The following is a 12,719-nucleotide window of genomic DNA, read 5'->3' as shown; positions in this document are numbered from 1 at the left end:
TGATCATATTTCTGATAGCTTGTAGAAAAAATTATGTTGTTGGTTAAACTACATCGAGAGATATTCACGATAAAGTTCTGCCCATTCTTGTACAGTGTAAATTTTGAAAAAATACCCCATAGTAAAGTAAGTCGTATTCACGACAAAAAAGTTACGTAAAAAGAGGTTAACGTAAAAAAAATGTTCGTACGCGGAGGTTTATGTGTATGGGACATTCCACGCAAAATCAGCCACCCAAAATTTTTTTTCATCTAACTATTTTTTTTTGTAAAGAACTCGAAAGTATTCGACACGTATTTTTTTATTTTGATATGGTACGTGAAATTTTCGAGATATGATTTTTTGATATTTCGCGTTTTCAAAAAAGAGCCTTTTTTCAACAACCTATACTGTAAAATCTAATAAAGATACAAAAATTAGTCCAAGACATGAAATGTGCGTCTTTTCCTTAGCTTTCAAGTGAGCGATTCCATGAAACAACCTTTAAAATAAATATAATGAAAAAAGTTAATAAATTATAAACAAATAATAGAAATTTAAAAATTTGGGCCTATTTTTTGCCTTTCTCATATAGAAAGGTTATGCAATCACTGTGAAAACCGACTTTTGAACCGAGGCCCGGAGGGCCGAGTATCATATACCATTCGACTCAGTTCGTCGAGTACGCAAAATGTCTCTCTCTCTGTGTGTGTGTGTGTGTGTGTGTGTGTGTGTGTGTGTGTGTGTGTGTGCGCGTATGTGGGTATGTAAGGTTTTTTTGCACTAACTTTTCTCAGAGATGGCTTCACCGATTTACACAAATATAAATTCAAATGAAAGGTCTTGAGGTCCCATAAAAAATTACTGAATATTATTTGGATACGACTTCCGGTTCGGGAGTTATAGGGTAAAATGGGCAAAAAAAAGAAAATATGTGTTCTAACTTTTCTCATAGATGGCGCGACCGATTTTCACAAACTTAGGTTCGAATGAAATGTCCTGTGGTCCCATGATTAATTCCTGAATTTCATGCGAATCCGCCTTCCGGATCCGGAAATATAGTTTAAAATGGGTTAAAAATTGTATACCATCACTGAAAATGGGGAAAAACCTTAAACATTTTTTTAAATCGACCTCAAATCTTTTCCAATTGATAGTTTTTATCAGTAGACGGTCAAACAAACCGGTTTCGGTTATTCTTTTAAGAATCGAAGAAAATTATTTTGAAGAATACCACAGTATTATATATGATAGTATGATTGATATGAGAAAGGTACCACTAGGTGGATTAAAACAAGTTTTTTTTCTTTTTTTTGTTGAAAAAAGAAGCCTTTTGAGTTTAACTCAATCTTGGCAAAGTTTCAGAGTGGAAAGATCAATACTTTCGAAGCAGTGAATCTTTCAATTACGACCTGCACGCGCGGAGCGTACCGCAGCGCAATTCGCTCGGATACGGGCTTAACTTGTCGACACATGTCGCGTCACAGATCGAATCCTAACTTTGTCAGTTTATTGTTAGCAACGTTTCAGGCAGAAAGCGAGATAAATTGGGACAAAGGATTTACACGAGTAATAAAATAATGGTGACATAAAGTTTTTGCACAGTTGCAATTTTTCAATGATTTGGTTTTTCTGGTGATGTGATGTGATGTGAAGTGAAGCCACCATCAGTTCAAGGACTTGCCAGTGGATGCAGGTAGACTTACAGTAGCCCCGATATGACTCATCCATTCACCTTCTTACTATAGCTGTTACCGAAAAGCGAACAAAAAGGGTTGGGCGGATACGTAAGTAGAGTCACTTACTCGTATTCCGCGGGAATAAAAGATGCTCTTCCAACCATAATATCCAGTGCATGGATGAAGCATATCGCTATACATGCTTGAACCCGCCTGATGGTTTGTTTGAGAAGGGCGCGTCAGACTCATGTCAAACCTTCAGAAGGAAACAAATTTCCTTCAAGTGACTTGGGCTGGCTATCCACAATCCCTCGTCCAGTCATCAATTCGTCCGATGCCCTGATGCTCCCTCCTCTTTACGCCCCCGTGCAAAATATTTTATATTGATAAATACAATGAAACATAGTGTAATGAAATTAATATAACATAAAATGATATAACAGATTACAAAATAATATAATATAACATAATATAATATAATATATTTTAATTAATGATAATATAATACAATGTCATACAATATAGTATAATATAATATATTACAAAACACGATATAAAATAACAGTTAATGTAGAGTGTCAGTTATGCTCTTCTATCTTCGCAATACTGCAGGAAGTAGAATATTTCTCTTCTAATAACAATAATAATATCTACATCTATAAAAATAATATATGTTATTATTATTGATGACAAATTAATAATAATAACAGTAAATATAATTATGAAAATAACAATAAAAAACAACATAATATAGTACAATGAATTATGTAATAAATAATAGAATAAATAAAATGATATGTTGCGATATGCTATGATATTACATTACTTGAATTTATATGTCATTTCCTCTCATTCTGCCATCAACGCCTTCCATAGACCATTTGTCACCACAGACACACGTGTAGGCATGAAACAGGAACCAGTGAGAACCAAGCTCACCTTGTGACGACCTTGATATTTAATTGAAAGTTACTTTAAAAATGATAACTTATAAGGAAAACAAGGTACGTAGTACTACTAATAATAAACCCTATAATATAATATAATATAATATAATATAATATAATATAATATAATACAACCTAATGCAATACAATATAACATAATATAATAGAATACAATATAATATAATTTAATATAATATAATAAAATATATTATAATGCAATCCATACAACATAGTATATAATAACATAAAATAGTGTAAGACGATAATATATGAAATAATATGCTATGATACAATATAAACGTTAATGTCGCAGTGTAAGTTACGCACTTCTAATAATAATAATAATAATAATAATAATAATAATAATAATAATAATAATAATAATAATATAATAATAATAATAATAATAACAATAACAATAATAACAACAACAATAATAACAATAATAATAATAATAATAATAATAATAATAATAATAATAATAATAATAATAATAATAATAAAACATGATGTAATAAACAACAGAATTATATGTTGTAATATACTATGATAAACACTGCATTTTAGGATGGGCTTCAACCTACAAGCCATTTCGCACCCTCTCATTCTGCTACTAACGCAGAAGGTGATAGCACCCAGTCGACGCCGTTCTATTGACCAAATGTCATCATAGACGCTCGGGGAGGCATGAGATAGGGACTTGTGAGGACTTAGTTATCTCACCATTTGACGACCCTCAATGATTTGGTTTTTCTGGTTTACAAAAACTCAATACTTCAAACGTGTCCTGGGAAGAGAAGACTTTCATTTTCAATTCCTTGTCTCCGTGCATCCTTGTCGGTTGGGCATCAGCGGCTCAGTGATATCATTGAGCTCCTTCCCGCACCGACGTTGGTATGGAAACAATGCAATAGTCCTTGCCTTCGACTGTAACATAATATGCGACACCTTCAATACCTGGTATCGATGGGAGGTTAACGCGATAGAAAGAATAGCACTTTTTGATCCCTAAAAGTACTCCTCCATATGGATCATCTCGATCCAGACGAATAATGTCGTGGAAGTTATCAGAGAATTTAACAAACCCAGTATCTGGTAAATTTTTAACTGATCTTTAGGGACTTTCGGGGGTTTTGAAGTCCCAGGGAGTGATGGAAATTCTTATTCGGAATTTAATTTTCCGAGACCTGGAGCATTTTTCTTAGGTTTTTTGCCGTCACTTTCAGTTGTTTTATTTTTTGAGACCCACCAGAAGATACCTTCGAACCTTTGCTTACTAGAAGATTTATTTCTTCTCTTTCTGAAGTTATGAAGTTATGGGACCGCCGACGATGTACCTTTAAGGAGATCATCAGCATCGCTTTCGTCAGCTGACAAACAAGCGAAATCATTCACTGGATGCGTAGCACTCTTCAACATTTCAGCAAAGGAATGCTTTGAATGTTGCTTGAGTGAACGGACTTAGTCCCATCCTCAGTGGTCGATACTGAGCGCAATTGCTTGCAGTCCAGTATCTTAACATTATTGTGTAGGGGTTTTTTAAAACCGCCTGCCCCATGCTTAAGAACGTCCTCGCAAGTCAGACTAGGATCGGTGATCACGCCGTCTATCTCGACTTCACGAGCTGGAATGTATACGTGATACTACCACGTGAAGAGCTCACATTGAACGATCTCGTTAGCCTGTTTTGCACTGGCTAACAAGACCCTAAACTTGACTGGGTGTACTTTTTCAATTATTTGTATTGTAGAATATCACGAGGCCACGTCTTTAGATAATCTAAGGATGATCAATTTTTTTACGTTTGCTTTGGTCCGGATGTAAACCGCGTACGGACCGGACGGAAATGCAATTCCATCGGGATAATTTTTTTTACGAAACTTATTGCTATCAGATAACTCCATTCCGTCATCTGGAGGAAGGTAAGACAATGTTGAGCCTGTGGTCATGGCACGGAAAAGTGTCCGTGCGGGTAGAGATTGAAGGTCAAAGGTTGTGGTAGTGAACAACAAGGAAAAAGAGAAAAGAAAGAAAAAAAATTACTTAGCTTTAGTTCTCAAACGGCGAACGACCGTCAAGGCCCAGTCCTAGGAAATCGGTGAATATTCCTTTTTGAGGCAAAAGCACTTTTTCGCAGTCTCTTGCTGCACTGTACAATGAAACCTTACACGTTTTTTTACTATACGCTGTCTAATGTATTTGTAAACAATATAGCAGCAGCTGGCTAACGGTACCACACACAGTGCTTCTTTGCACAGCTCACAATCGACCTTGAGGACGGATTAATTCGAATTATCACTTGACTGCACTGATGCAGACAATAGAATACGGAATGACCTTGAAAACGGAATAGAACAATTCACTGCACTATTGGTGAAACACGAATTTGCGTTCGATCGGTCCGATAGTTACAGTGGAACTGATGCAAAGTTGTTAACACTCCAAATACCAAGCCTAAAAAAGTTGGAACGGTAACTTCGAGCTGTCATAACCCAGCTGTTTTTCAACGAATTTCAATAAATTTTACACACAACAACTAACGAAAATTTATGTTTTCCCGTTCCCGGTTTTTTCACGCGCCCAATATGCCCTATCTGTGCTTTCCTATTTTCTTTCGTTTGGCCCAATCCCGTGCACTATGCATAAGTATAATTGTATAAATTTCGGCAGCTGATATAATTTTGTAATATACAAAATAAATGCAAATTATGGCCAACAGTGCATTTTCTTGGTTCGCGTGTCTGGTGTTTTTCGAACTTTTACACAAAAACTGAAAGGTTTGCGTTGTGACGCTCGTTCAGGTCGATATACAATGATCGATAATTGAGTATTATAACGACTGATTGAATTGAATATAGACATTTTCAGTCATTTATTTTTTTGGTAGCGTTGTTCCACAGCAACAGCTCGAGCAACCCAACGGGGCTGATCCTTTTAGGTTTCTTTCTACAAGCAAACGGAAATATGATTAGGAATTTGTGATTAGGTTTTCAACAGCGTGAGATAACAATAAATAATTGAAAAACAGAGTTTTCTAAAACTTTTTTAAATAATGAGAAAAATTAATCGCGCTTGCTTGCCGTTTTCGCACCGGGACGACTGTTTTGAGGTAGTCAAGCACATATCAGTTATGATTTTCTACAGGACGAGTAGATTAGGTAAATTTTGATTGAAAATCGTTCATTTCTTCTAGTGCTTCAGACGGAACTGAATGTCGTGGTTAAACTCTCCCATCATCAGTAGGGAAAAGTATTATAAAGCGCCACTGTTGGCAAAAACGCCCCCCCCCCCTTCCTTTTTTAAGCATTCAAGACTTTTCTAAACAAAAGTTTCATCACTAACAGTATCTTTTCGTAAGATCTTTCTGCTATGCATGTTTGGCAGTTGTTGTTTGCTGGAAAATATGAAAAAAACTGAAAATATCATTAGGTAGCTTTTCGATATAAGGTTTTGCTTCAACTAAACAAGCATTTTAACCGTATAAAACGTTTTATGGTCGACTGCTATTTAGTAATTAGCAGTGCTAATGGCTCTATTTACAGTATACAAATCTAGAGGAACAATTCCATTTCCTTGATATACTTATTTTCTCATAACAGTCATTCAACGGATATTATGCCCCACCTTCGAATCAACAGTATGCTTCGAGTTAAAATATTGTTTTAAAGATTTATAACGGTTTTTAAAACAAAATGTAGCATTGGGGGATAAAAAATGTTGGTTTTTCTGTTGTAATTAATTGATTATGCAATTGATTTCTGATGCCAAGAATATTTTCTTTATCTGCTTTTTTTCTATATCGACATTTCAAGCGGCATTTTCCAATATTGTTGTGGGGCATTCCACTGATTTGTTGAGGTGCATATTATACGGTTGCTGGGGCATTATGCCTACGGCAAGCGAAAAAACTGAGAATGTGGTCCTTTTGGAAAATGTGTTTGTATCCATCAATTCTTATCACTTCTGCCGGAATCATTTAAACTTATGTTTCTCAGGCGTATTGCAAAGAAATACCTACATTCTGGATGAAAATATATCAGTACATTTAGAAATATCTCAATGGTTTCTTAAGGGGGCCATATTATAACACTTTCCCCTAAGAAAAAGTATCAAGCGTAATGCGATCAGGTCTTGTTTTCATTTGGGCTTCGGTCGTCAGGAGGAGTAGTCGGCAATGAAAGCAGAGCTTTTGCGTGGTATAAAGGTCGCAGTGCTAGTTTCCCTTCAGAAAGATCGGTCGTTTGCATTGGAAAAAAATACAACGAAAAATGGACAACAATGGGAATGCAAAATCAGCCCTTCTAATGGTTTCAAATGTAATCTGAAGAACTTAAAAGATCTGGGATAATTTGATTAGCTTTATGCAATTTTCGCAGTGCAAAATTCGAGCAGTGTTTAATATCGTTTATATCCAAATAGTGTTTAATATCTTAGAGGGTTATATAATTTAGCCCTTCTGAATGCCTGAAATTAATCATGTACAACCTTTTGATAGTTTCTTTCACGGAAATATTCAAATTCGAAATGAAATAATCGACATCAAAGTTCTGTACGTTGCTATTTAGAACCATAATTGTATAACCAGAGAATTATGCGAAATGTTCCTTCACTATACTGTATACGGCCCATTTTTCAACCAGTTGTAGTTTGTAGTAGAACTTTCTACTGATTCGCTATATAAAATGCATAGCACCGATTCAGAATAGATTCGAACTCAACTCGTCACTCTCCATCACGAACGCCTTTATATAAGGTTTTTTTTCAGAACCTCCATTATTTTAACATAAAGAACTATGTATGCCAGAATATTTAATGTAACTCATCTGTACTTTAGTTTAGGTGTATCGTTTCAAATTCTAGTAGTGAAAAAATTTCACGTACCATAATAAAATAAAAAAATACGTGTCGAATATTTTCAAGTTCTTTACCGAAAAAAAAGTTAGATGAAAAAAAAAATTCTGGGTGGCTGATTTTGCGTGGAATGCCCCATATTCTAAAGCAACACAAGAATCTAAAAAAATCCAATATTTTGGAAACACAGACATCTGCGGAAATTTTATGAAATCGGCCTTGTGCGCATTGAATCGGCCCCTCGAAGAGCAATTTTAACTCGAGCTTTTAACTGGTATGCGTTTGAAGAGAAAGTGAGTGCGTTCAACGCGCATATGGGGTTATGCAAAACCTGTACATTATTTTTGGCAAAAAATGGGACCTTCGCAAAATAATGTATAGATAGATATGCTGTACGATTGGTACGATTTACTGACTTTATCTTGATTTATACGACTAATATCGGCATGTAACGTTTAAGTAATTTCAGAAAGTTTGTCAGAAATTTATCATACCATTAATTTTATATATTTTCGATATTCTGCCTAAGACAGATAATTTCAATATTGTGTGATTTCTAAATATTGTTGTTTTTCTAATATTTTTTCACAGTACTAGGAATATTAGTGGTAATATTTGTAGCCAGTGTCACAGGGTTTTTTGTAATGTGGTTTACTGATGTATATGATAATTCATTATTAGAGGTAGGTATATCGAGGATTGCATTTACCAACTTTATTTCAATTTCAATTATTATTTCGAAATAGAAACTCAAACTAAGTTACAACTCTACCGCAGCAGCATGGTGGGAAAGACCACCTGTTAATCCTTTGTTGAAAGTGCACGTTTTCAATTATACTAACATTGACGATTTCTTCAGTGGAATAGCAGAGAAGCTCAAAGTAGTGGACTTGGGCCCTTATGTATACCTTGAAACATCTGATAAGGTTAATATTTCTTACAACGGGGATGGCACTATAACTTATAAGGTAACATTCATTTAAATATTGCAGAAGAAATGAAGTCATTTGAAAACAAAGTAACAATTTTTCGAAAAAATCTCTTCATCTATATCTCCATAATTTCCAACATTCTTTCTATTCTATTCATCTTCTAAGCGTATTATAAGAGATCATTTAGTATTGCCTCATACCACAGTGTAGAGAGTAATTCAAAATCTCCTATGCGATGTGTTCATAAAACTTATCAATTTTTTTAAAACTATATGTACTATCTCTCTATTTTAGGAAAACCGGGCATACCAGTTTCTGGCGAATCAATCGAGTGGCATGCAGTACGACAAAGTTGTAATACCAAATATTCCTATGCTTACAGCGATATCGAAAATTTATGAAGAATCATTTTATAAGAAAATGCTTCTTAATGCGGCCCTAACGAATGTAAATGCAGAACCGTTCAAAAGTTTGCCAGTGGATTCCTTTCTATGGGGTTACGTAGATGAGCTTTTGAGTTTGGCAAAAAGGTTTTCCTTCGACGATGAAGTCTCTTTCGAAAAATTTGGAATACTCATGACGGTTAGTATTGATCAATTTGGCAAGTGTTCTTACTAATGTTATACTCCTATAATACTGCAGCGAAATGGAACCAGTTCTGAAACATTTACTATATATTCTGGTGAAACGGATTTGAAGCAGTTAGCTGTTATTAAAGGGCTCGATGGCAAATCAGCGCTTGATCTCTGGACGACTGAAGAATGTAATCGGGTAGATGGTACAGATGGATCTCAATTTCCTCCACACTTAATGGACAAACGCCAAACGTTATACGTGTTTATCAAATCGCTTTGCCGAAAATTTCCACTGCGATATGAAAAGGAAGTAACTCTATTTGATGGGATTCCAGCCTGGCGGTACAAAGCTCCATTAGATGTCTTTGCCCACCCAAGTATTAATGCCGATAACCAATGCTTCTGTCATTTGGATTCGGCATCATGTCCTGCAAGTGGACTCCTCAATGTGACTTTATGCTCATATGGAGCGCCTATTTTCGCTTCGTTTCCTCATTTCTATACCGGAGATAAATCATTGCTAAATACAGTTGACGGATTAGACCCTCAACAAGAAAAACATGAAACGTTCGCTGATATACATCCTAGACTAGCGTTTCCGATAGATGGCGCTTCTCGCTTTCAGATCAACATACAAGTTAGAAAAGCGTCTTACATTGGAGGTAAATACTAAAGTTTGTTACCATTTCCTTACCAAATTCATATTCATAGAAACATTTTCTCGTTTTCGTTTTTTTTCGTTTCATCTGAAATCTAAAGAGTCTTGACATTACATTCCTTTTGTGTAATTTGGCCTTTCTGTTTAAACAGACTTCGCAGCCGATTCATATAGCGTACAGAATCATTTTATGGCTAGTACTATGGATCCTACTGACGCTAAGAATCCTTCCAGGTCGGGGCTCGAACATACGACAACTGTCTTGTAAGATCAGCGTCCTATGCATTGAACCGCCAACCCGGGACTATCTGAAATCTAACTATCGACATTTCGAAATCATATTTTATGTTATTTGCGATTTAAAATGGTATCATGCTAACATTGGTTAATACACGAAATACTACAAGCAAATGCGAAATATTTAGTCGGGAACATATTTTTAAATCAATCACGGTTCAGTCAAGTTACCGAATTTAAATATTTTGAATTTTAGAATGCGTTTTAACCTTGCGGTTATTAGCATCTTGGACCAGAAAAACTTTTCTGGTGCTATGTGAGCAGATTTTTCCCAAATCTCAGCAAAACTTTGCCGAGATTTGAACAGCCGAGTGCTGGGAAATCATCTCGGCAATCATTGAAACAACTGGGGTGGAATCATGTAAGGTGATAAGTGACTATCACCTCCTGGTGATAAAGAGGTGATCACCAGAATGTTTGGAATCACCGAAGGTGATCACTTTTACTATCACCATCACCGGTGATTGAGCTAACTTCACCCATATATCACCTGTCAAGAAACGTCAACCGTTCAGGAGTTAAATATGAAAATGGCGTATACCGTTGATATTAGAAAGAGTAATATATGAAAGTGGCGTATACCCACATAATATTAAAAATCTGAAAGTTTAATTTTCAATTCTTTTCATTAATTTGTTTGGTAAACATTGTTTGGTAAACATTAAAAATCTTATTATACATATGTAATGTTTTTTTGTTAATTAAGTACAAATAAATAACAAAAAACATAAAATGTGTATTAGTAAATACACTCACAATGCATTCAAGAAAGGTATACAACATTAATTTCGAATACAATTATGTGTAATGCAAAAACTAAAATCGTTTTCGTATTCAACGATGGCACTACACCGGTGTAGGGCAAAAAAAAGATGAGTTGAAACGAGTATAGTCGGTACTACACTGCACCAGTGCAGCGCTAAAAATGAACGGTCTAAGAAGTTCGTTATCGTTCGAAGTAACATTACAATAAACAAACAATTTCCTTTTTAAACCATAGTTGTAGCCTGAACTCATTTTCCTTGTGCGACAGTAAATAAATGAAATCATTGAGGATAATTTTTATTTACGGGAAATGCATTTTATTCACGGATTCATCGAAACATCAATATTATAATATGAGCTGCACTTTGCTATACGATATTCAATTAAAGTTGTTATTGATCACAATTTCGTACACATCGCAGGAATTTCATTTATAGAACAATTTTAAAAGAATATATGGATGCAATGCACGACAATGCAATCAAATTTACATGTCTGCACTTCATCTGGAGCGGTTAGATTCCGACTGTTTTCCTTTAGCAACACAAAACATCAAATCTCACTGTTATTAAACATAAACATCCTATCTATGTTTAGTAATAACGAATTTATATCACATTTTAGCAGCACTCATTTTCTATATCTGTAAGAACGCAAAAATACAAAATGAATTATTCTGATAAGTGACAACAAAAAAGCTATCACCGGTGTTTTGACATAAAGGTGATGATTAAGTGGTGACAATCACCTTACGTGATTCCAAAAAATAAGCGCTAAGTGAGCCCTCTCGCAGTGTTGACAGAAGTGGGTGATTATCACCTTACATGATTCCAAATTTTAAAAAGTGATAGTCACCTGGTGATAATCACCTTACATGATTCCACCCCAGTTATGTCTCTGACATTACTCACCCGCCTTTTTTGTAAACGCGAAACTAAAAAAAATCATATCTCGAAAATTCTACGTACCATATTGAAATAAAAAAATACGTGCCGAATATTTTCTTTACCGAAAAAAAACACGGGTTAATAATGTCACAGACATAATTGGATGATGTGAATACTAATATAACTGGAACGCTTTCTTCTTACTTTCGAATATCAGTTAGTTGATCACTTGTATTAATTGTGCCAGCTTTCCTTTTTTTCACTACTAGAATTTAAAACAATGCACCTGAAATCAGTCGGTGATATGCATTTTATATAGCAAATTAATAGAAAGTTCCTTCAACAACTACGAACTCCAACTGGTTGAAAAAAGGACCGCTTATAGTACAGTAAAGTAAAATTTCGCATAGTTCTTTGGAAATATGTTAATGGTTCTAAAAAGAACTAATTCGAAGAATTCAGTAATTAGGGACTGAACCTGAGTTCAAGAACTAAATTCAGAACTTAGAGCAGGCTCAGAATTCAATTGCAATTAAGTTTTTGAACTAGTTCCGGAATCCAGTTCAAACATGCAGGTTCTGAATTCTATATCTGTTTCCTGGAACTAAGTTCCTGAAACATAATTCTGAAACTAAATTCTCCTCCCTAAGATTGAAGTCCAAATAAGAGCACGACTTGAGCGTTTGAGGTTTTGTACCACGCAAAAAGCCTGTTCTCATTACTGGCGACTGCTGCTCCCGACAATCGAAGTCTAAATTAAAGCACGACCTAAGCGTTTGAGGCTTTAAAAGGTCTGCCTTCGTTGCCGACTGCTCTACCTGACGACCGAAGTTCAAATGAGAGAACGACCTGAGCGTTTGAGGTTTTGTACCACGCTAAAAGTTTGCGTCTGCTGCTCCCGACGATCGAAGTTCAATAAAGTACGACCTGAGCGTTTCACCCCTTATACTTGGTTTGTTTTTACTGATGTTGGTGGCAGAACCTCACCTAGACATTCAGTTCCGTCTGAAGCACTAAAAGAAATGAACGATTTTCAATCAAAGTTTACCTTTTGCGCTCGTTCAGTAGATAATCGGAACTGATATGTGATTGACTACCTCAATACCGTCGTCCGGGTGCGAAAAAGGCAAGCAAGCGTGATGAATTTTC

At 35.3% G+C, this 12,719-nt stretch overlaps 1 protein-coding gene across 4 annotated transcripts in view; it reads left to right on the top strand.

Moving 5' to 3' along the window:
- Nucleotides 1-12,719, top strand: part of LOC131435760 (lysosome membrane protein 2) — a 55,244-nt gene that overhangs the window by 26,478 nt on the left and 16,047 nt on the right. For all 4 annotated transcript variants that reach the window (XM_058603947.1, XM_058603946.1, XM_058603945.1 and 1 more), the window contains 4 exons: nt 8,048-8,139; nt 8,203-8,424; nt 8,683-8,970; nt 9,031-9,625. In XM_058603947.1, the coding sequence (XP_058459930.1) occupies nt 8,101-8,139; nt 8,203-8,424; nt 8,683-8,970; nt 9,031-9,625 (1,144 nt within the window). In that variant the 5' untranslated portion in view covers nt 8,048-8,100. The remainder of the gene's footprint in view (nt 1-8,047; nt 8,140-8,202; nt 8,425-8,682; nt 8,971-9,030; nt 9,626-12,719) is intronic.

The sequence above is a fragment of the Malaya genurostris genome, chromosome 3 (assembly GCF_030247185.1).
Source record: "Malaya genurostris strain Urasoe2022 chromosome 3, Malgen_1.1, whole genome shotgun sequence".
Lineage (NCBI taxonomy): Eukaryota > Metazoa > Arthropoda > Insecta > Diptera > Culicidae > Malaya > Malaya genurostris.
This window is presented reverse-complemented; position numbering and strand designations above follow the sequence as displayed.